Below are 22,397 nucleotides of genomic sequence, written 5' to 3'. Positions count from 1 at the left end.
AGTCATCCTTACCTTTCACAGAAGCACTGAGTTTTATAAATATGAGCATGATAGTGTAGAATAATCATATCCAAGCAGTTGCTTCAGAGCCATCAGCCTCAGGGAGGGGGGAATGAAGGCAAAGAATAACCCACAAGTTGGAAATGGAAATTAATCTTTGATTAAAAAGAAGATGATGGTCATGATGTCTTATCCTATGAGAGTACCTAACCAACTTTGCATTTTGAAGTTTGTTTATTTGTTTTTATTTTGAGGCTGCATAATTCCATAGGCAGCTTACAGATAAAAATTAAAAGAAAACAATATTTATTAAGAGAGAAAAAAGAAAGCAAATGACCAGAAGCCAAAATTCAAAATACTAAGCAGCCAATAACCAATTAAAGGGATTTGATTCTGAATCTTGTCCAGCAGCTGAGAGAAGTTAAAATGGGAAAGGTTAAAATAGGTTTAAGCTATTTGGCATTTGGATGAGTTTTCCTTAGGAAATTTCAGAATTATCAAGCTAAATTGGGAAATTAACACATCTAGGGGGCTGCAAAATATTGGCATACTTGTTGGCAAGGAGACTGAACTACGGTATGTGTTTTTGTAGTTATCACTAGTTGAGGTTTTGGTTAACCTTTGTCAAAGCACTTGGGTTGATCTCAAGAAGCTAGACCCACCTAATAGCTGTATGTACAGCCACCGGGAAAATTCACTCCTGTAGACTAGATTGGGAAAGCATTCCCCCCCCCTCCAAGTCAATAGATAGGAATTTTTGTATTGTTGCTAAAAGAGCTACTTGGATCTGGCTATGTAATAGTTAGGCACTGAGCTTTGACTTTATCTTACAATCATGGCCAAGTACTTCCACGTAATCAGCGCAAACACAAGGGTATGTGGCAGACATGTGACAATTAATCACACCAATGACTTACAAACATGTGTCAGTTATCCTGATGCAAATACACGATTGCACCATTTGCAGGACGATGTCATTGCATGCATGTGGTCATTGTCTTTTGGATGCTGCTGTGCAAGAATTTTAAAAAAGCAAACAATCACAAACTACTTCTCTGTCCTGTATCTGAATTATAAAGAGAATAATTCAAAGTACACTTGGTATTCTTCTTAAATCAACATGATGCATTATACCCATATGTCCTATTTGCAAATAAGAGTCGCCATGCATAAAACGTTATGTAAATCCATGTAGGATTGAGCTACAATTGCCTATTTTTTAAAAAAAATTCTTTTCTAAGAACATAAATATAAATTTCTTTTTGTATATTCTCATTTTGTGCAAGTAAAATTAAGCAGACCAAAGCACTTTCTTTGATAGCTTCTATTTTGCTGGAATAATGAAAAATAACTCTTTTTTTCAGAGTTATATTCTCTATAACAAAACTAAATACTAACTAGCATTCATACTGTTCAGTATCCTTCTGTCCTGCCTTCAACAATGTACTGTAATTATTATTTAACATTAGCAGATAACAGATTCAAACACTTTCTTGCTCAAAAGAGGAGGAGTATGTGGATGTAGATGTCTGAGAGATAAAAACCAAAAATAGAAACAGAAAATTATGCATTACTGTGTCTATGACTAAATTGATATATCTATCCTTTCCTCAATATCTGCCTTATATTCATTGGGTGACATTAGGACTAAGGCCTTGGACATTTCAGCATCATAGCCAGAACCAAATATGCTGCTGAAGTTGTTACTCCTCTGAATTCACGCTCAAATTATAGAGCCTTGATGGTGAACCTATGGCACGCATGCCCAAAGTGGCATGAGGAGCCATATCGCCTGGCACGCGCATTGTCGTCCATTTCTCTTCCGGGGTTCTGGCGCACATGCACACACAACAATCAGCTGGATTTTGTGTGTGCAGCAGTGCTGGAAACTGGAAGAGCCGGTCTTCTGTTTTCCGGTGTGTTCATGTGCAATCAGCTGATCAGCACGTGTGCATGCATGGCAATAACTGGAAAACTTGCAGTTTTGGAGAGCAGAAGTACATTTTCTGGTGGGCGAATGCTCCCTGGGCAGCTTCTCTTCCTTGTCACGGCCCAGACAAGTGCATGTGCGTGCTTGAAGCGTGTGTGTATGTGCGAAGTGCTCCGTTTTCGGCACTCAGTGCCCCACGTGCACACGTTCCTTTTTCAGCACGGTGCCGAAAAGGTTCGCCATCTCTGTTATAGAAGGAAAGCAAGAAATGCTCTTAATATACTTTAGAAGTATCATTTTGATTTTCTGGAATTTTAGTCCTGATAGACTAGGGCAGAGGTGTCCAATCTGGGCAACTTTAAGGCCTATGGACTTCACCTCCCAGAATTCCTCATCCAGCATAACTGTATGGGGTAGCATATACAGAAGTGTGGTATAAAATCTCATGGAACTGCCTCCTTTTTATCTTCCCTGCAATTCTAGTTCTAGTTGGGGGGCAGGCAAACAAGTATGTACCATGTGTTGGATCCTTCTCCAAATCTTCATGTTAAGTCGATATTAATTTTCCACACACCTGCTCTAAGATAAAACAGGAGTGACATGATTTTTATGGCTTTTCATAAATCAATGGTGCAAGGTTAACTGACCCAGATCAAGACCATGATGTGGGTCGAGGGGGTGGATGGCCTGCTGCTCCTGGCAGCTATTTGTCATGAAGGAATTGTCCTTCAGCCCAGAGATGTCCATAGGATTTGCTTGGGGTGGGGAAGGGCGAGGTGGCTGAGAAACAATGCCCGGTTTTATGTATGGTGTAATATTCTTTGGACAGCACGTCAGGTGTCCAAATCAAGTCATAGATACTGACACAAACTTGTAGTTTTATATAAATATACAATCCATCCATCCATCCATCCATCTATCTATCTGCCTATCTAACTGTCTGTCTGTCATCTACCTCCTTACCTATCTACCTACCTAGCTTCCTTCCTTCTTCCCTTCCATCCACCCATCCATCCATCCATCTTTCTATCTATCTGCCTATCTATCTGTCTGTCTGTCATCTACCTACTTACCTATCTACCTACCTACCTAGCTTCCTTCCTTCCATCCATCCATCCATCCATCCATCCATCCATCCATCCATCCATCCATCCATCTATCTAACTAGATAGTCCAGTGGACAGGAGTATCTTTTAGGTAAATCACAGAGCGCACAGGGCACACAGAAGAAAAAGGTGGGGAGAAAAGGAAACTCCCCCTTCACACCCACAGCTGTGCACGCACACAGCCTGCACAATTACAGGCCCGGAGAGTGAAGCCTCTACACAAGCCAGGGCGAATGAGAACAAGTTCTGAAGGCTCCGGGATGAGGGACGGAATCTTCATCGCGGGCCAGTAAAGCTTCGTCCACCAGAGGCAGCAGGACCAAAGCCCCTCTCCCAACTGGCCCTTCCTCCCTCTGAGGGCAAGGGACCCGGCTGCCCCGCTGCCTCTGGCTTCCTTCCAAGAGTCTCCACTCTCCAGGGCTGTAATTGTGCAGGCTGTGCATGCATTCTTATGTTTTCCACGGGGGTGATGTGCACGGGCCGCGGGCCAGCCAGGACAAGGGAGTGCAACCCGCGCAACTTGTTCAAACAGCAAAAAAAGGGACAGGAGAGCGGCTGTTTGAAAAGCCCCACGTGGAACTCCTCACCTGTCCCTTCTTTTGCTGTCTGTACATGCAGTGCGGGTCGCACTCCCTTGTCTTTCATAGCCAGCTCATTTCCAATTCGGGTGGGGATCCATGGAGAGGGACGGAAAAAAATGATTTCTTCCCCCCTCCCCCAATTGGAAACGAGGTGGCTGTGAAAGAAAAGGGAGTGCAACCCGCACGGCTTGTTCAAACAGCAAAAGAAAGGGACAGGAAAGGAGTTTGGCTGTTTGAAAAGCCCTGCTTGGAACTCCTCTCCTGTTCCTTCTTTTGCTGTCTGTACATGCCGAGCAGGTTGCGCTGCCTTGTCGGCAAGGGCGCTTTGCAGCGACAGGGGCCAGGATTGTAACTGTAGCAACATCTTTTTTATTTGTAGGTTTTCAACTGTATAAAAGGGGGGGGTGGAATCCAGACTGCAAAAACTGAATCCTTTGCAGGAATTCCAGGGTCATTCTAAACAATTCTACCCTATTTTTAACTATTATTTTTTTTAAAATCCTACACAATACAAATGGCAAGGAGTTTTAATTGTGATATGAATGCTGTATGGAGGAGATGTTTTTAATTCAGCTACTGTTTCTGAATCCTGTATCAAGGGATGTGACAGCATAGTTTTATGGTTTCATGACTGCAAACAATAAATATAAACCATCAATTACCCATTCATTTTTATTACTGAGGTTAGCTTGCTCCTTCTAGTACAATCTGTTACATAAAAATCCTATCCATTCCTCCTCTGCATCTGCTTCATTTCTGCAGAATCTATTAGTATAAATGAAGATCATTTGTTTAAAAAAATCCAACTATGATAAATGGAGGAACACTAAAAGTTTAAGCCACCTAACTGTGTTCGGTACAAGGCAGGCAAAAGAATGTGGTTTGCCCTGATGTAAAGAGATGCATTCGTGATTTTGTTGGTCAATTCTACCCCTAGAAATCTGCCTGACTCCTTGGCCTGAAAATGTCACCCAGGAGAATCTGAATTCTTTATGGGCATATTGGTGAAGCATTTTGTCTGGAGAAGCTGATTTACATCCCAAGTCAATTTCCTGCCCCTTCTTTCTATGATAGTATTGTTACTGGAACTATTGCTATTAAAACATTATTTCATGGGGAGAGAGACAGGACTGTCAAGCAGAAAAGATCAGGTCCACACATGATGATCCAATTAAACTCGGGGTAAAATCTACTTACCTTTGCTACCAGTCCACAAATGTGAGCGCTTGTGCGCTCACTTCGCTCACATGCGCCCCCTCCACGCATGCACAGGACCTTACGTGCATGCATAGAGTGTCAAAAACAGAGGTGATGACGTCCAGGCAGGTGGGCAAAGATTTTGAAGAGGCAAATAAAAAAAAAGTTTTTCCACTTTGCAGACTTCCCCAAAACAGCCTGTTTTTCGCAAAAACTGGCCCATTTTTTGTCAAAAAAAATGGCATGCATAGCCTTTAGGAGGTTTATAGAATGCTCCTCAGGGCTGGGGGGGGGCAAAATCAAGCAAAAAACGGCCTGTTTTTTGCTCATTTTTCCCCTCCCAAGGCCCCAGGAGCACTCTGGAAGCCTCCTAAAGGCTATGCAGGGCCATTTTTGCAAAGGGCGTGGAGTATCAGGAAGTCAGTGTATAAAACGTACCCAGATTTTCACCCTTTTTTTGGGGGGGAAGGTGCATCTTATACTCCGAAAAATACAATACGTACATACATACATACATGCCATGTTTTCCTGAAAATAAGACAAGGTCTTATTTTATTTTGACCTCAGAAATAAGCGCCTGGCTTTATTTTCAGGGAGGTCTTATTATTTTTGAGGGGCAGGAGGCAGCAAACGTAATCACCTCATGGCTACAGCTGTGTTGCAATATTTTTGGGGAGGGCTTATTTTAGTGCATGCGCTCAAAAGTCTGATTGGGCTTATTATCTGGGAGGTCTTATTTTCAGGGAAACAGGGTACATATACATATATACTCACTTTGTAGAGGAGGATTGATATTGGTAGCAGCAATTCTGCTTTACAAGGTGGATCAGCTTCCAGTGTATTACCGAAGTGTAGCTGAAAGAAGTGATGAAGCCCTTCGACTGGGCACATATTGTACTTCTTTAAGACAGAGACAATATTTGTGGTTTGTTGCTTCAGGATCTCCATTAGTAAAAAGAAGTAATTGTGGCTTAGGATGCGTACACGATTCCATTGTTTAGGATTATTTGTTATAGGTTGATTGCTTCTGTCATCCCAAGTATTGAAGCAGTTCTCTTCAGGGTTCTTTAAGAGTTTCAGGTTTAATTCACCTGTTTCTTTAGGTAAAAATATCAGCCAAATGTATGTATGTTTGTCACACTATATAAAGCCAGTTTGGTGTAGTGGTTAAGGCCTTAGGCATGGAAGGTGGCTCGGCAACTTTGAGCCAATCAACTTTGTCTCAGTAACCTCACCGGGTCACTTGTTTTGGAGAAAATAGAATGGGATATTACATAAGTTTGCCGTCATTATAAAAAAGTAATAAAGGCAGGATATATATAAATCCGCCTGGCTTAATTGTAAACTTTTGTTACTTACATGTGAATGTTGAAATCCATTAACATAGAGTCGCCAGGAGCCACTTATTTGAGAGTAGCTCCTAATATGGCTTTTGTGACAAGAAAAAACTCCACAGCTCTGAATATACTGGCTGCCTCTCATAATTGACTGGGAAGAAAGAGCCCATGTTCCCAGTTGGGGGAAAATATGGTATGGGTAGACTGCACAACAGAAACAGAATGGATGGGCTTTTCTTCTATCCTGCTTTTCTAAATAAACCAGATCAACAGAAGGTCCCGTTCCTCATCAGTGCTGATACATAAGTCTACATACAGACAAAGAACAAGGATAGACTGGATGACCAAACTATTTATTGAAATCAAAGAAAGGGGACATGTATAGTATTGAAGGTTGCAAGGAAAAGGCAAAATACTATTAAGAATATTTCCCCCCCTAGCAATAGCAAAGCTGTACAAATGTTTTTTAAAAAATAATTTTGCACAAGATTTACACTGTACACTCCTTTATTTGTACAAACGGATCAATGTTTGCATTTTGCGCATTTCATTTATAGCTTATTATATTTAAATACATACAGTACAGTATTATGCCTTTCACACAATTAAGGTGCAATTTATCAAAACATGATTATTTGAACAGTTCCTTTTCAGTGTTCTTTGGCACGTACCTGGATTATTTATTGAACAGAACAGTGTAAGACTGTCTAAGGCTACAGATTCGTTGTTTGTTGATAGTAAATAAGTGCATTTTTTTCAGATTAGCACAAGCTTATTTACAAAATCATTATCTTCTATGAATTTCAGTTTGTGTTACGTAGCTAACTGATAATGTCCAAAGAAAAGTTTATCTTCTGCAATAATGTTTTGCAAGGGAGAATAAAACTGCACCATAGGTATTGGTGTTAAGCACTAACTAGATGAACTCGTTAACAAAATGGAATGTTTTCGTAAAGAAATCACACTCAAATGGTCCATATGACAATATATCTCCATTATTACTCTACATTAGGAACTTTCATAAAAGGCTGCTATTTATCTTTCACCAGTCAGGTGTATATGCTGGTAGACAAGCTGGTATATAAATCACCATAAGCCTGCTTCTCGGTCACGAGACCTGTATTTTGGTACTGCAAGCTTTCTGAGTCATTTACAAGATTAAACAAAGAACAAACAAACAACATGCAGTGAATCACATACAGTAAATGCAATACTTTAAAAACGTAACACTTTCTCTAAGCCATTCAGTGAATAGCTGTGAAGTTAGGACTGTATTCAATTGCACCCTCTCCCTCAATAGAATAGCATCTGCAATGACACACAAGGAATGGACAGGAGTGGAGGAAAGATATGAAATCACAGTTTGCTTGTATACCCATGAAATGCATTCTTTTATCTCCTCTATCAAACAGAGAGCTCTAAAATTGTGTCCTACAGCTTCCAAAAGAAGATTACTAAATGAGGAAAACTACTTTATTAGGGGGTTTTCTGTAGTTTGCTGCAAAGCTGTTGTGATTGGATTAATCAAGAAGTTCCACTATGTCATAGCTATAATTTATAATGGAAATGAAAATATAAAGTTCTCAAGTAATAATTTCCAATTTCAACAACAAGGTTAAAAAATACACATATATTTTCAAAAACTTCACACTCACTCCAGAACTATCCTTCTGTTTTTCCTATTTAATAGTTAATTAGCTACAGGAGTAGTTATTTTTGCACAGAATCAATTTAAAGAGAAATGTCTCAGTAGCAGTTGAAATATAAGAATAGTGAGGATATCATTTTAAAAAATAATTCTGTGCATGGAATTCTGTGCATCTGGAAATACTGTTTTAATATTCCTCATAAATAGCTTGTCTCCAGCTCATTGCTCCAATTTCATAGCAAGCAGACATCTAGAATCCGTAGAAATACGACAAAGCCTTTTCATATTTTTATAACCTGGCTTTTTCATATATCTGCACACAATGACCAAATGCTGCAATAACTACGAGCCGAAGACAATCTGTCCCAAAGGAATGTATTTATCCTCTGAATCTCACTAAAAGATTTCAATTCAGAATCTTAGACAGGTGCTACTGAGGAATCTTAAGAGTGCTAGCATTCATTCTCAACTATGACGGAACATTTTTTCTGACAACATAACTAGGCTCGAGAATATATTTATATTTCTGTATTGGGCCTCCTGAAGAAAGCTCCACAGCTCTGAACGTGGATGGTTGCCTCTCATCAATTAACTGGGAAGAAAAAGACCATGTTCCCAGTTGTGGGGAAATATGGTATGGGCAGCCTGTACAACAGGAGGAACATAATGGCTGCATTCTCTGTTTCTGAATGGCTGAGAGAGACGGGAATTGTGTGTGAGAGAGAGATAGTATGTATATTCATTTCTCTGTATGCCTGTAGGAATACAGGCAGAAGACAAAGAACAGCATGAGGAATCGATAGTGTAATGATCCCAAGGTATGGATTGACTTAGGGTCTCTCATGTCCTTTAATCCAATGTGGTCCTCTGTTAGTCAATCAATTTCAGAATTGTGATGTCTGGGTGAATGATATGGTGTCAGACTTATCAACAGCAAAAGCCCCATTCACATAAGATTTCTTTGTCTCTTTTTCCTCACTGTCGGTTGTTTCCAAAGCAAAAGGATTCACAATGTTAACTTCTGAGATGGTGTCCATCTGCTCTAGTTCCATTTTGGAGAGTTTTTCCACAACTCCAGTTCCAAAGGCATCGCCAAGAACATTAACCATTGTTCTGAATCGATCCCTAGAAAACAACATTTTTAGGATAGTCAGGATAGGTGGCAATAAATTCAACCTATATATAAAAAGATTTGTACCCCAGCTTTATCAATATTGGCAAAATATGTCAGTTTAGAATTCTTACATTGTAACTAAAGACATGATGCAAAGATCAAATAAATTTTGAGGAGTCTCACGTGGTACTCAACAATCCCTTTTTCAACATTGGAATTTCAAATGTCCTTGAGCATCAAAGTCCAATCTAATATCTGCTGGCTTCCCCGTTTCTGCAGAGCTACCTGCTTTGGGGTCAACAGAATGACAAATAAAATGTTGGGGTCAAGGGCTACATTATGCCTACATCTTCATTACTTATGTAGTATTGGAGATTTCCAGGTGGCAAGTATTAGGACCACTGAACTAGACACGGTAAGGAAAATACGGAATAGCTATACAAAGTGGGTGAGAGAGGGTAAGGAAAAGGATGGATGAAGTGCTGAATGTATCTGGGAGGACTACAGGCAGAAGACAATATCCTCTGGGATTTTCATCATATTTTGTGAATAAAATAGGGTAATTGTGCAGCAGAGCCTTCTTATAAGTACTGACTTTCTTATACAGTACTTTGGTCATAACTTGGCCAACCTAAGGGAAATGTCAGTCACCCCTGCTATAAATTCAAGTTCTAGTAAATGCAATACTAGTTCTTCTGCATGAAACGGTTTTTGGTGTCTGGAAAAAGAAAAAAATTAAATCAGGAAATCTAATGAATGTCTTAGTGGTGGAGTGTTAATTTCTTATTCTCCAGACACATCTTCAGCAAATTGGCAGGACCTTTTTTTTTAAAAAAAGGGATTCCACTTGGCAAAGGTATGCTAACCACTTAATATAAATTCAGGGATATTGAACTCTGCACACTGAGTTACTTTTTACAAGGTGAAAGATTATAGAGTTAAGGTAATAAGTGAAACAATGTGAAAATCTTCTAAAGTAATGAATTGCTCGGTATTTCATTCCTTCTGTATATAATTATCATGTCATTTTCTTCCTGCTGGAAGAATATGTCTTCTGAACAAAAATGCATCAGATGAGATTACCGTACAAGTTTATAATAATATTTCAGATGGTGTTAATTTTAGCTCCTATTGTATGCAAATAATCAAGTTCATGCAAAGGGGAAAAAAGGGAATATTATTGGATACCCTGGAGCGTTGGAATGAATGCTCAGTCCAATACTTGTTAATATTGTAACACAGTGTCAACTAAATGTTAACATTGTTGTGAAATACCTTAACTGGTGCCAGCAAAAAACACTGATTAGAAGTATACCGATTACACAACGCAATGGGCTCATTGATATTTTTCATGTAAAGAGATGCATAAGAAGTGTAGAAACTTACAGAAGCCAGTCCACGGCAATAATGAGGGTAACATCTTCAGCTGGCAGTCCCACTGCACTCAGTACAATCACCATGGTAACAAGGCCTGCCTGTGGTACCCCTGCTGCTCCAATGCTGGCGGCTGTTGCTGTCACACTGCATCCCAAATCAAAAAGACAATAACTGAGGTGGGATCTGACCAACAGAGCATAAAATGGTACAGTGCATTTGTAAACTCTGTTTCTGTTGTTGGGGCCTGAAACTGCATTTGCCTTGTTTTACAGCTGTTACCACATCACTGGTTCATATTTGTTTGTAATCAATTATAATTAGAAAGACAAAGTAGTGATACAAAGCGATTTCGATACAAATGAAAATTTATTTGAGAAGTGGATGAAAAGGGCAAAACAAGGTGCTTCTGAAGAAATGGAATTAAAAAAAGGAATGAAATAAATGGATTAAATTGAAGTAGGAAATGGTGGAAGGAATGTTTTAGAGATGTTTATAGGACAGTGGGGTGGTAATATTAACTTAAAATGAATGATGTAAATACTAGGTGGTGGAAAGGAAGCCGTAAGTGATACAAGAATGTTGAGAAATAGGAAGGCTGCAGGAATAAACAGTGTTAACTGGACAACTGCTTAAAAGAATGGCTTACAAATTGTGTGTTATTATTTCCTTGTTTAAGAGTTCCCCATCGAGATCCCTTTCTTACTAGCTTTTCCAGACATGGAATCAGACTCATTATTGCTCTTTCATAAAAAAAATATGTTGACATTGAAGATGTGTGTTACAGTGCTAACTACTGCCAGCTGAGTCAACTTGCTTGACAGAATATGGTATTCCAGGGGTGTCAAACTCACGGCCTGCCAGCCAGATGCATCCCCATCCAGTTTAGCGAAGGGGGGGGGGGGAAGTCCCGATACGTCATGTGACAATGTGAGTTTGACAGCCCAGTGGTATTCAGAGAAGAGAAAATGTCCCAACTTGAGAAACCTACAATTTATAGCTCTATCATGAAGCTACAAACTTCTCTTCTGCATCTTCCTTCTATTTCTGTTGTCTATCAAGCCAAGCAATTTGTAACGTAGGATATTTGAAATTGGTTTAGGCCATATGGTGTCCAAATATGATGATCTTAGTTGAGTAATACAGTTAAATTCAGTGACATTCTGAATTTAGCAACACAATGTGTAAATTAGTAATGAATACAGCTAATAGGTTTCAGTGCTTAGACATTCCACTGGGCACAAAGTTGAGTTTTACTGTTAAGTGTTGAAATATAATCCATGCTACAATTTAACTGTGACCTGAGGTCTTGTTCTTATGAGAGTGTATTGCAGCAAAGCATAATTTTACAGGAGATTCATCTCAAGCTAGATAACCTTCAACATCCCTTGCAACATTAAGATTCTCTAATTCTAAATATTATAGATGAAAAAAGAGATAATGGTTACTATGATAAATAAAAATAAATAAAATATGTGATACAACATAACCCTTACCTAATGGTCACTATTTGGCCAATGTCTAGCTCTAAGTCATTAAGCTGTGCAATAAAAACAGCAGCCACTGCTTCATACAGTGCGGTTCCATCCATGTTGATTGTTGCTCCAACTGGTAAAACAAATCGAGTAATTCTCTTGTCAACGTGATTTTTTTCTTCTGCACAGCGAAAAGTCACGGGTAAGGTGGCTGAACTAGATCCCACAAATCAAGGGGGAAAGATAAAGACATTAAGAAGAAATAGGTCAGTAAGAAGCCAATGTGTGCATTTATTAATTTTACAGTCAGATCAAGACAAAACTAACATCAATAAAAATACAGCTTGTATGTGATAAAGTCTAAATTAATATCAAATGAATGTCTGAAATAAATTCATGGGTAAGTTCATTTATACTGTATTACCCAAGAGCTAAATGTAAGCATAGGGAAAAAATTGTTATACCTGGAAGAAATCATGAGTGCAGTCAATAGTGCTTGAGCCATACCTATGGCAAACTGGTATGGATTTTTCCGCACTATGATTAAATATATTAGTGGTAGAATGACCACAGAATGGATTGCAAGTCTGAAATAGAAAACATACATTAAGTACTGTAATATTCAACATTAGAGTCTTAGTGAACAGATGTAGATGGGTCTCAAAATTTATCAACAGTGAGAGAAGCAGATTTTCCTAAGATTCAGAAAGCTGTTTAAGCTAGACCACAAATTAGCCCTTTTGTATTTGATAACATAAGGTATACTACTCAGCAGAATGTTGTTAAATGCTAGTAAAACTTTCAATTAGTCACTAATTAATCATTAAATGCATGTAAATCAATCTGGATGTTATTTGTGTTCTACGAAAATAACTGAAAAGTGGCAACATGGAACAGAGAAGAAAGAATGAAGCAATCTTCCCAACTCTTCTTTAAGCAAATTTCTTGAAACACATTTGTAGGTATTTGCAAATAACATGCATCAGGAAATCCTCTATTCTCCCAGCATTTCTTCCCCACTTGTGCAACACACACAAATAATATTCTATTTTACATTAATCTAATAAGGATTTCAGACCATGAATATGCAGCCTAAGAATAATTCAACAGCCATGTCAATTCTCAGATTCAAGGGCTTTCTTTTATCTTTCATATCTGAGGCAATCTGGTTTTTTTTTAATATATTGCCTGAGAACCAACAATTGAATTTAAAATGTTGTATTCTTAATTCAGTATATTTTCAATCAGTGGTGGGTTTCAATTTATTTTACTACTGATTTGTTCATGTGGACATTCGCACTCGCACGACACTTCTGCGCATGCACAGAAACGTCCAGGTGGGTGGGCGGGGCCTCTCGCCGCCACCACTACCAGTTCGCCCAATCTGGGGAGAACTAGCAGAAACCCACCTCTGTTTTCAATGTATTTGAAACACAGTGAATATCAATACAATAAAAGTTATCTTAACTATAGAAAAACCTAATTTATCAATTCAAATTCAAAAGAAAATAAATAACATTTTATTAATTAGAGGAATAACATACCCACTCAACACAGTGGCCATATAAAGACCTAATTTGCGAAAAATCTCCCAGTCTTCAACTTCTATTATCTTTCCAGCAATCAAAAACAAAATACCCAGAGGCATATACCTAGAATGTACAAAGAAACATTAACATTTATGCTAAGATAATTTGCAACATAAATCTCACAGGGGAGAGGAATGCAGTATTATTTCACAGAAAGGATATTTATCTAACTTTTCTTACATCTATTGCAAAGGATGGAAAAACTAAATGGACAGTTCTGGATGTCTAAATAGTGTGTTTGTAGATTGTTTAGCTGAAGAAAGCACATTTTCCCCAAAGGATCCACACCACATAGTAAGATAATTGGTGACAGCTTTCTTCTGGCCATTTGAGTGGAAACTTTGAGTAACACAAAGCAATATTTCTAAGAAATCCAAAAGATTAGGAGGGTCATTGGAAGTTTGCCAAAAAATACTGGTTATACCAATCCTTTGGGTAGACCCAATTGTTCAATTTTGGCATTCCTAATATAAATCTATTTAACTGTTCAGTTAAAAAGACAGTATTACCATTAATTCATTATACTTAAATAAAAATAATCTTAGAATAATCCACAATCAATATTTCAGAAGCTATCAAAACAATTGATTGATTTTGGTTGTGAATTATTTTGTTTGTATTTATTTATTCAACTTCAACTTATTAAACAAGAATGGTGCCATTTTCCACAAAAACATAGGATATGTCCCTTAAAAAAAACAAATATAATCGTAAATCCAAATTTGATGTATCTTTGGAAATAATTCAACTATAGGTACTGGTGAATAATTTATCTCATTAATTTCCATGCAGCTATTCTAAGCATGATCAAACCTGCATTTAATTTATAATTTGGAACATGTATTTTACTGAAATACTAATTAATTCTATTATTTGGTGACCATTTTAATTAATTCAACTTAGCATGAGAAGCGATTTATCAAAATGATATTTTGTTTGATCAAACCATTCAAACTTCCAGGTAGATACTTTTTTATTATTATTAGTTGAACTGGATTCTTATGTATATTTTAAATTATTTAGATACAGATGCACACATATGTCCCATATGTAGCTACCAAATGCAAAGGTGAGGTTTGCAAAATGCACGAGCAAAGCAGCCATATCTTCTCAAATGGTGGCAGACTTTCTGAAGCCTTTCCCTGCTCTTGGATCAAATGTGCAACCAAGTAGTAAAAGGGATTGATGAAAAGACGCTCTCCCACTTACCACATAATTATCTGAACTATATACATTGTGGCATCGTTCAGGGCATTGAAAAAATCCACCAGCACTTGTCCTTTTTCTCCCATTTTCCCAATAACAATTCCAAAGACCAGACAAAAGACTATCAATCCAAGCACATTAATACCATCCGAATACATGCCCACTATTTTGTATTCTTTAGTTTTGTTCTGTAGGTTGAGAAGGGAAGACAGAAATGCTCAACTAGCAATAACATATTTTGCAAATATGAAGATTAAACAATTAAACTCTTGTCTGGAAGCAGATTAACCTTGCTAAAGGTTTGTTTGTACTTAATTTTTTTGACTATATAGTGTAATAAGGCATTTGTAGCTTGATCTTAAAGGAGTTATTTTGCTACCCATTAAATGGGCAGCCCATTAAAGAGGGGTGGAGCTTTGAACATGACACTGGGCCCATCATCAGGCAGATATTGTCCCCCCTCTACAGACACTCCTGTCTCCAACTTCTTGTTACAAGCCATTATTTCAACAACATAAATTTCACTATACAAATTATTTCTACATTATTTCAGTAATGTGAAAGCTGTATAATACACAATAGCAGCCATATCATAGGAATCATCCAATAACATCTTAAAGACTAATAGCAATTAAGGATACAGGAATCTTTCTGTTGTGCCACAACAGAATGACACAGTTGCCTTCCCTTTACCTGTGAAGTCTCAGTTGGCATTATAGCTGTGATTGGTTCTTCTGTTGGAAAGCTTCCGTTTTTATCAATGCTTGGGATTTTTATTTCTTCACGTTTGGTCTTATACTGGAAGGTAAGAATACATGCGTTGTGTTGGAGAGAATGATGAAGGAAATGTTTATTTTTAAAGTTCTTTTAAAACTTTGTTAATAGGCAAGAGTTCACACATACTACTACCCAGAGGTAGTATTCAGCCGATTTGGACCGGTTCACCTGAACCGGTAATGGCAATTGCGGGCTCACCTACCCAGGCTCTATGCCATCCTATTTAGGCACATTTTCAAGCCATCTGCATGAGTGCAAGCTGCAAGCACAATCAAAGCGCATGCGTGGACGTCCTAGCGTATGCGTGAACGTGCACACTCACATTTGCGAACCGGTAGGGAAAGTAGGTGAATACCACCCTGCTACTACCGTTTCTAAGACACTATCAGTACCATATCTATTTTATAGATAGATGGATATAGGGAGTAGACAGGGATCCATAAGAAATGGATGACTTACGAGTATCTGTCTAACTATCAATTGATGATTGGTTCTTGCTTAAAACTAGGGATTTGATTGAGATACATTTTCTAATATTAAGAAAAAAGTTAAAGGTGGTAGGATTTGTTTTTAAGATACAAAAGTGCAGAGTCTAGAAGAAATCATATGGATATTTATTGACTGCCAACTAGTGTTTTGCATTATCTCCTCAACAGTGATTATTGGAAAAGGAAATGGATTCTTAATTACAAATTTTCATATTTCATCGTTACATATTTTCATTTGATTTTTGTACACAAAGTCTATTTGTGTAAAAATAAAGTTATTTCTTCTGGATCAGTATCTAAAATAATTGGCAATAATATACAGTCCAACCATTACATAAGAAGATGCCAAAATTTCACAGAACTTCTGTTAATAAATACAAAAATAGAATCTACCTGTTGGAAGCAGGCCTGTACAAGATTTTCTGGGAACATATTTCTGTAAAAGGATTAAAAGAGATAAGTATATAATTGTTGAAAACACATTCAAGAACCATGATGTAATAAGTCTTTTTCTCTTACTCCAAATACTTGTACATGTGTATGTCCTAATTATTCCTTAAGCTTCAGAAATACTTGGCTTAATTATTTAACTGTTCAAGAAATGAAACCTTAAACTACCTGGTTTTTTTCCTCTGTCTTGTACTTTCTCCCAAATATATTGTATTTCCCTAAAATTTTAATTTACAGCACTTTGTTTTTTGTGTTACACAAAAAGCAAATTTCAGCAAATAAGGAAGGAATCATTCCATGAAATAAAAGAAAAAAAGCAGACATGAAGAAAGCAGAAATATACTGCCTTTTGAACCTGAATTAAATAATCTTTTCAACAATTCTATAGTTACAATTCTATGTAATTCTTTTTTAAAAACTGTGGCTTAAATTCGGAGAAAGTCATTTATTCTGCATATTAATAAATAAATGAGGAATCAATTCAGAGCAAAACTGAAAGTGGAAGCTGATTTATTGCCAGCTTTATTTTCTTTTATGAAGAAACATTCTCAAGCACTTTCTGAAAACACAGGGGTTAGACTATATATCCTGGAATGGGAAAGGTCACTCCTGAAAATTTCTCAACGGTACTATCAATTACTCAGACATTCTCATTTTCTCCCTACTTATCCATGCCTCAGCATAATTCAGTAGGGTCCTCATCTCGCAGGAGAATATTTAGGAGGAGGTGTTACCATTATTAAATTTCTAAAATAGTGAAGATAAACCATTGTTTTAATAACTCACCTAATCAAGTCTAACATGGCGTCCACCGTAGACACTTCCGGAGTGCTGCCCATCCTGCCAATTTCATCAGCTTTCTGAGATACTCCTGGTTTGATAGTCACAACCAATACAATCCCTATAATTGGAGAGGGGGTCGAAGGGGAAGGGCAAAGGGAACAGAGTCTGAACAAGCTGAAAACTTGTAGAAAACATTTTTTTTAAAAATAGCAGCGTAGATATATAAGTGGAAGATGAGAATTATGCTTGCCCTAAATTCAGGCCTTGGTTCTTCCAAACGTAGTTTATTATTTTCTGACATATAATCAATGCTTTATCTTAGAGTGTAGGAACACTGCTAAATCAGAGCTGCAGACAAACCTAACTTATTTTGCTAAACCCTGTGGTTATTTACAGCAGACCGGGGGGGGGGGGGGCTCAGCTATCCTTAATATTTCCAATGTCCTTGGAATACAGCTTTGGAACTATGGTTTCTCCTTTGTCAATGGTAAAACCATTAGAAAATAGCCATGTTGCTTTCTGCTAATAGCAACAGCAATAGCACTTAGACTTAAATACCGCTTCATAGTGCTTTTACAACCCTTTCTGAGCGGTCAGCATATTGCCCCCAACAATTTGGGTCCTCATTTTACCCATCTCGGAAGGATGGAAGGCTGAGTCAACCTTGAACCTGGTGAGATTCGAACTGTCAAATTGCGGTCAGCTGATAGTCAGCAGAAGTAGCCTGCAGTACTGCACTCTAACCACTACGCCACCCTGGCTCTTACAGCTAAGTTTTTATTGTGCGACCATGCTGCTTTTTTTACAGAACCTATAGCAAGCTTAACTGTAATTTATTTCAATTAGTAATCCTCATAACTTTCCCCACCTCTGCTGCTTCTTCTTTAATCAGAAAGGGGATTGATTTTTTACTTATAATATTCAAAACCTTCCATTTAGAAGCCCCCAATTCTGCTGTAATTTATGTACAAGTTACTTAATCATTCGACTGATTGTCCCATTTGTGTACCACTACCACTTGATAAAATCTCTTTCAGGAAGCAAAACTAGGAGTTGTTCCTTCCAAGCTAGATATTCAATCACATGGTTAAATATTAATTTTGATAGTAAAGAGAAACCTGTATCCTTGTGAAATGGCATACGGAGATTATAACCTGGACAAGAGGTGTAATCTCTTACTGTTTATCATGACACTTTAAGATGGATAATATCCAAGTTTGTTCTTCTCTGTAAGTTAGATAAAAATTGACTATTTATTGCTAGCTTGCTAACTTATTAAAAAATGTCCCACTACATTTCAAATGTAAAGATTTAATTACTCAACGGTTGAACAACTTATTACCTAAAATTACAGCTAAGGCAGTAGTGAAGAAGTAGTACACAACTGCTCGCAGGCCAATCTTTCCAGAAACACTGGAGTCCAATGCAGCAACACCTGGGAAGATTTTAAGGAAAAAGAGAATTTTTAGGGTATATATTTATAAATAAACGCAATGTGATATAGTTGTGATATATTTAAACTGCATTCTTCATCTTCCTATAATAAGAATTACCTTTCTGCATTGGGTCATAAATCCAAGTAGACTTGCACTCTGCTTCCAATATTTGCTGACTATACAATCAATTTTAAGTTCACAAGCAGAATATTACGGCTATCATTCTTGCCTATCTCTTGCATGGATAATCAAAAATACATTGTTCTAAACAGGAGGAACTGACTTGGCTGTCAAATCCAATACTCAGCTCTCCTTCCTGCTGTATTATTGTTTGAGGTAAATACAACTCATTTCACTTGCTGGAAGAAAATCCAACAATTTTTTAAAAAAATCAGAAGGGCCTTAAAGAAATTTAAGTATGCGATCAGTTATTATGAATCACAGAATACTTAAACCAGAATAAATGTGCTGATCTTTGAGTACATATAGTCCCATCATGCTATTATTCAAGGTAAAATATATAGGTAGGCCTCAATTTGCAACAGTTCATTTAGTGACTGTTCAAAATTACAACAACACTGAAAAAAGAGACATAAGGCTGATTTTCACACTCAAGACCATTGCAGCATTCCCATGGTCACATGATCAAAATTCAGCCGCTGGACAATTGACTCATATTTATGACTATTGAAGTGTCTCAGGGTCACCTTTTGTAATCTTTTGACAAGCAAAGTTAATGGGGAAGCTAGATTCACTTAACAACTGTGTTACTAACTTTACAACTGCAGGCATTCACTTAAGAACTATGGCAAGAAAGGTCATAAAATGGGGCAAAACTCACTTAGCAAATCTCTCACTCAGCAACAGAAAATTTGGGCTCAATTGTGGTCATAACTCGAAGACTACTATATTATATTAAATTCAGAAAAGCAGTCAGAAATAGTCAAAATATTAAAGGCATGAAGTACAAAAATAAGGAAAAAATAGCTAAACATAATTTATAGCAACATGGTTATTCACAGTTATTCACTCTTCATACCTTCTTATCTTGATTTCTACCATGTCCATAAACCATTTCAAACATTGTCTTTTGTGTTTCAAACTTGATACCTCTCTATTTTTAAAGATCTCATCAACTTTTTGGTCTTCTCTTCCTCTAAAATCCATTCACACTTTCCTTTACCTTGTTTTTTGAAGTTTGATCTTTTTCCCCCTATATGAACAATCTACCTCAATGTACATATTTCATAGTGGTAATTTAGTTTTGCATTTAGCCTGCATTCATTCATCATCCATTCTTCACCCAACTCATCTAAAATGATTTTTCAGTGCATTCAACTTACTTTTGAATAACCAACCAACTAATTGACATGATAACTGTCACTTTTATTTAACAAAGTTGGCTGAAAGGCACTAATGCACCATTATAATTTTCCTTTTTCTGACAAATATTTGTTTCTCTCAACAGACCACATACTTTTCATTACCTTCCAGTCAGCATTTGCATGTCTTAAAATTTCTCACTCATTTCCCCATCTTTAGGAAACATCTGACCAAGATATACACAGCTATTTATATAGAAATTACTATTGTTTACCACATTCTTCCTGTTAAGCACAACAACCTTTGTCTTTCATATACTAATTTTAGGTTCATACTCCTTGTTAGGTAAATTGTATGATGTAATGTCTACTGCAGATGGTTCTCACCCTAAATATAGCATTATCTGCATACACAAATGTACACATATTTAAGTGCCCACAAACTAACTATCATAGCTCTAATATCACCATACAGGTTCTTTTTATCACTATCCTTAAATGCATTAAAGTAACATCATACATTTTTATCTTACTCCCTACAAATTTCTAAAACTTTCCCTCCAATATTCCATTTCACCATTTCCTTTTTAATTTCAGTTATTACAGTGGAGACTATGTATTTAGCCCTTTGCCTACGCTTTCCAAACATTTTATTTCTATTATAATTTTACACACACACACACACACACACACACACATTTAATGCACATTATACATTCTCATTTTTGCAGTAATCAGACTTTTTACATATCCTCTACCATTCCTCTACAATTTAACTTCAGCATTCCAATAAGCATCTTTACTTTCATTACTATAAAGTTATCTCTGTGTAAGAGACTAGGAGGATGACTTTTGTTGCGACAGACCAATATGGTTGCCCTTCTGGAATTTAATAATTTTTAAACTGCCGAAGAGATCAGAGAAATCATTTTATAAACCAGAATGTTAGTTCATCTATATACCCAATAAAAATTTAAAAATCAATTTTATAAACTTGCAGGTAGCAAGTTACTTAGATGGATGTTAGTCAAGTTTTTCTTCACAAAAAACAGAATTAATTCAAAACCTGATCAAGTAACAAATGTTCTGTTAATTGTTCAGAACTAGGTTTTTAAAGAAGGAAACAAAATAATGAAATCATGACTTGTACCATTAAGTACATTTGCCTTGTTTCTTATTAACGTTCTTGGCCTTATCTAGCCCTAATAATAACAAGAACTCATCAGATGCACCATATGAGTATTATTTGCTTCTACTATCTAACCCTAAGACTATGGCTGATCCAGAATGCACTGAGGCAACTGACACCACTACTCCATCAGTAATATTGGCTTCCAGGTGCAATCCAAGGCGCTGCTTATTACCTGTAAAAGATATAGGTAAATAATTTTGGGGTTTGTAAAGGGTCTGGTTACCTGGGGAACTATCTATGTTTTTCCCTGTCTGGTATGATTCTCCAGAATGGGAACACTTTGGATTCTCTCAATTAAGCAATGTTCACCTAATGGAGCCTTGGAGAGATGCCTTGTCTGTCACAGTGTCTGCACTCTGGAACAGCATTGCCCTACAGATCTGTACTGCTCACATCCTGCTTATGTTCCAAAGGACACTGAAAATGCAGCTATTCTTCTAAACTCTAGAACAGGGTGGTGGCTGAGCCCTTTCAATTTTTTATGTAGATTCATTTTATGCTGTGTATCATCTGCTTCCTATTATTATTATTAATTATATTTTATAAAACATGAAAATCAGTCAACTGAACATTTAAAAACGTATCATAAATACATTGACTAGCACTGATAGTTGATATGGGTTGCTGCCAGCATCCTTGGTATTAACCAAGTATCTTCTTAAAATGTATGATGTTGCTGTTGTTGTTGTTATTTAAAGTGCTTGGAATCAACTGGAATCAGGAGTTGTTAAAGACTATATCATGAATAAATTAATTAATTTTAGTCTTTTGTTGATGAATGCAAGTTGCCACAAAGGGGCTAGATCAGAGGAGTCAAACTCAATTTCATTGCGGGCTGCATCAGGGTTGTGTTTGACCTGGGGGGGGGGGTATGTGGGCATAGCCAGGGTGGGTTTTTGGCCACCGTGGCCTCCTGCAGCTTCTGCCAGTAAAAACAGGGCCCGGAGCTCTGTTTTCACTGGCAGAAGCACAGCGGGCTGGTCCTTTGCTGTTTCCAGGGTGGCCCTGCGGGCCAGTTCTAAGTGCCCTGTGGGCTGGATCTGGTCCGCAGGCCTTGAGTTTGATATCCCTGGGCTAGATTTAAGGCTTAATCAGGTAAACAGTTTGTAAACAGATGATCAATCTCTAGTTTCTGTTATAGGTAGTCTAACCTCTAGCTTAAGGTCATACTGAACACACATGCAGGGGTCAGGAAAAAAAGTTTTTACTTTTGTATTCTTTATTTTTTCATAAACTATGTAATTAGAGCAAAGGTTCAAGTATACCCTACAAAAAAGCTGTGCAATAGTTTCATGGCTCATCATGAGAATGGCAGCCAAAATAAAATTTCTCTCTGTGATAAAATATTAGGAGAGCTGCTATTCTCTTTTGGATCATAGAGGCAATATTGGT

The 22,397-nt window shown here is 37.3% G+C and overlaps 1 protein-coding gene across 1 annotated transcript in view; it reads right to left on the bottom strand.

Moving 5' to 3' along the window:
- Positions 1 to 6,485: 6,485 nt before the first annotated feature.
- Positions 6,486 to 22,397, bottom strand: part of SLC1A1 (solute carrier family 1 member 1) — a 49,955-nt gene continuing 34,043 nt past the window's right edge. Inside the window, exons 3-12 of the mRNA XM_087716033.1 lie at positions 18,398 to 18,490; positions 17,059 to 17,173; positions 16,216 to 16,258; positions 15,251 to 15,355; positions 14,561 to 14,745; positions 13,307 to 13,414; positions 12,227 to 12,349; positions 11,784 to 11,978; positions 10,300 to 10,434; positions 6,486 to 8,924 (exon numbers count right to left, since the gene is read on the bottom strand). Of these exons, the coding sequence (XP_087572159.1) occupies positions 8,684 to 8,924; positions 10,300 to 10,434; positions 11,784 to 11,978; positions 12,227 to 12,349; positions 13,307 to 13,414; positions 14,561 to 14,745; positions 15,251 to 15,355; positions 16,216 to 16,258; positions 17,059 to 17,173; positions 18,398 to 18,490 (1,343 nt within the window). The 3' untranslated portion in view covers positions 6,486 to 8,683. The remainder of the gene's footprint in view (positions 8,925 to 10,299; positions 10,435 to 11,783; positions 11,979 to 12,226; positions 12,350 to 13,306; positions 13,415 to 14,560; positions 14,746 to 15,250; positions 15,356 to 16,215; positions 16,259 to 17,058; positions 17,174 to 18,397; positions 18,491 to 22,397) is intronic.

Source organism: Thamnophis sirtalis, unplaced genomic scaffold, assembly GCF_051295495.1.
Source record: "Thamnophis sirtalis isolate CommonGarterSnake01/CBP01778 unplaced genomic scaffold, rThaSir2_p1.2 scaffold_5, whole genome shotgun sequence".
Lineage (NCBI taxonomy): Eukaryota > Metazoa > Chordata > Lepidosauria > Squamata > Natricidae > Thamnophis > Thamnophis sirtalis.
The sequence above is the reverse complement of the archived record's forward strand: the minus strand, read 5'-3'. Positions and strand labels throughout refer to the sequence as shown.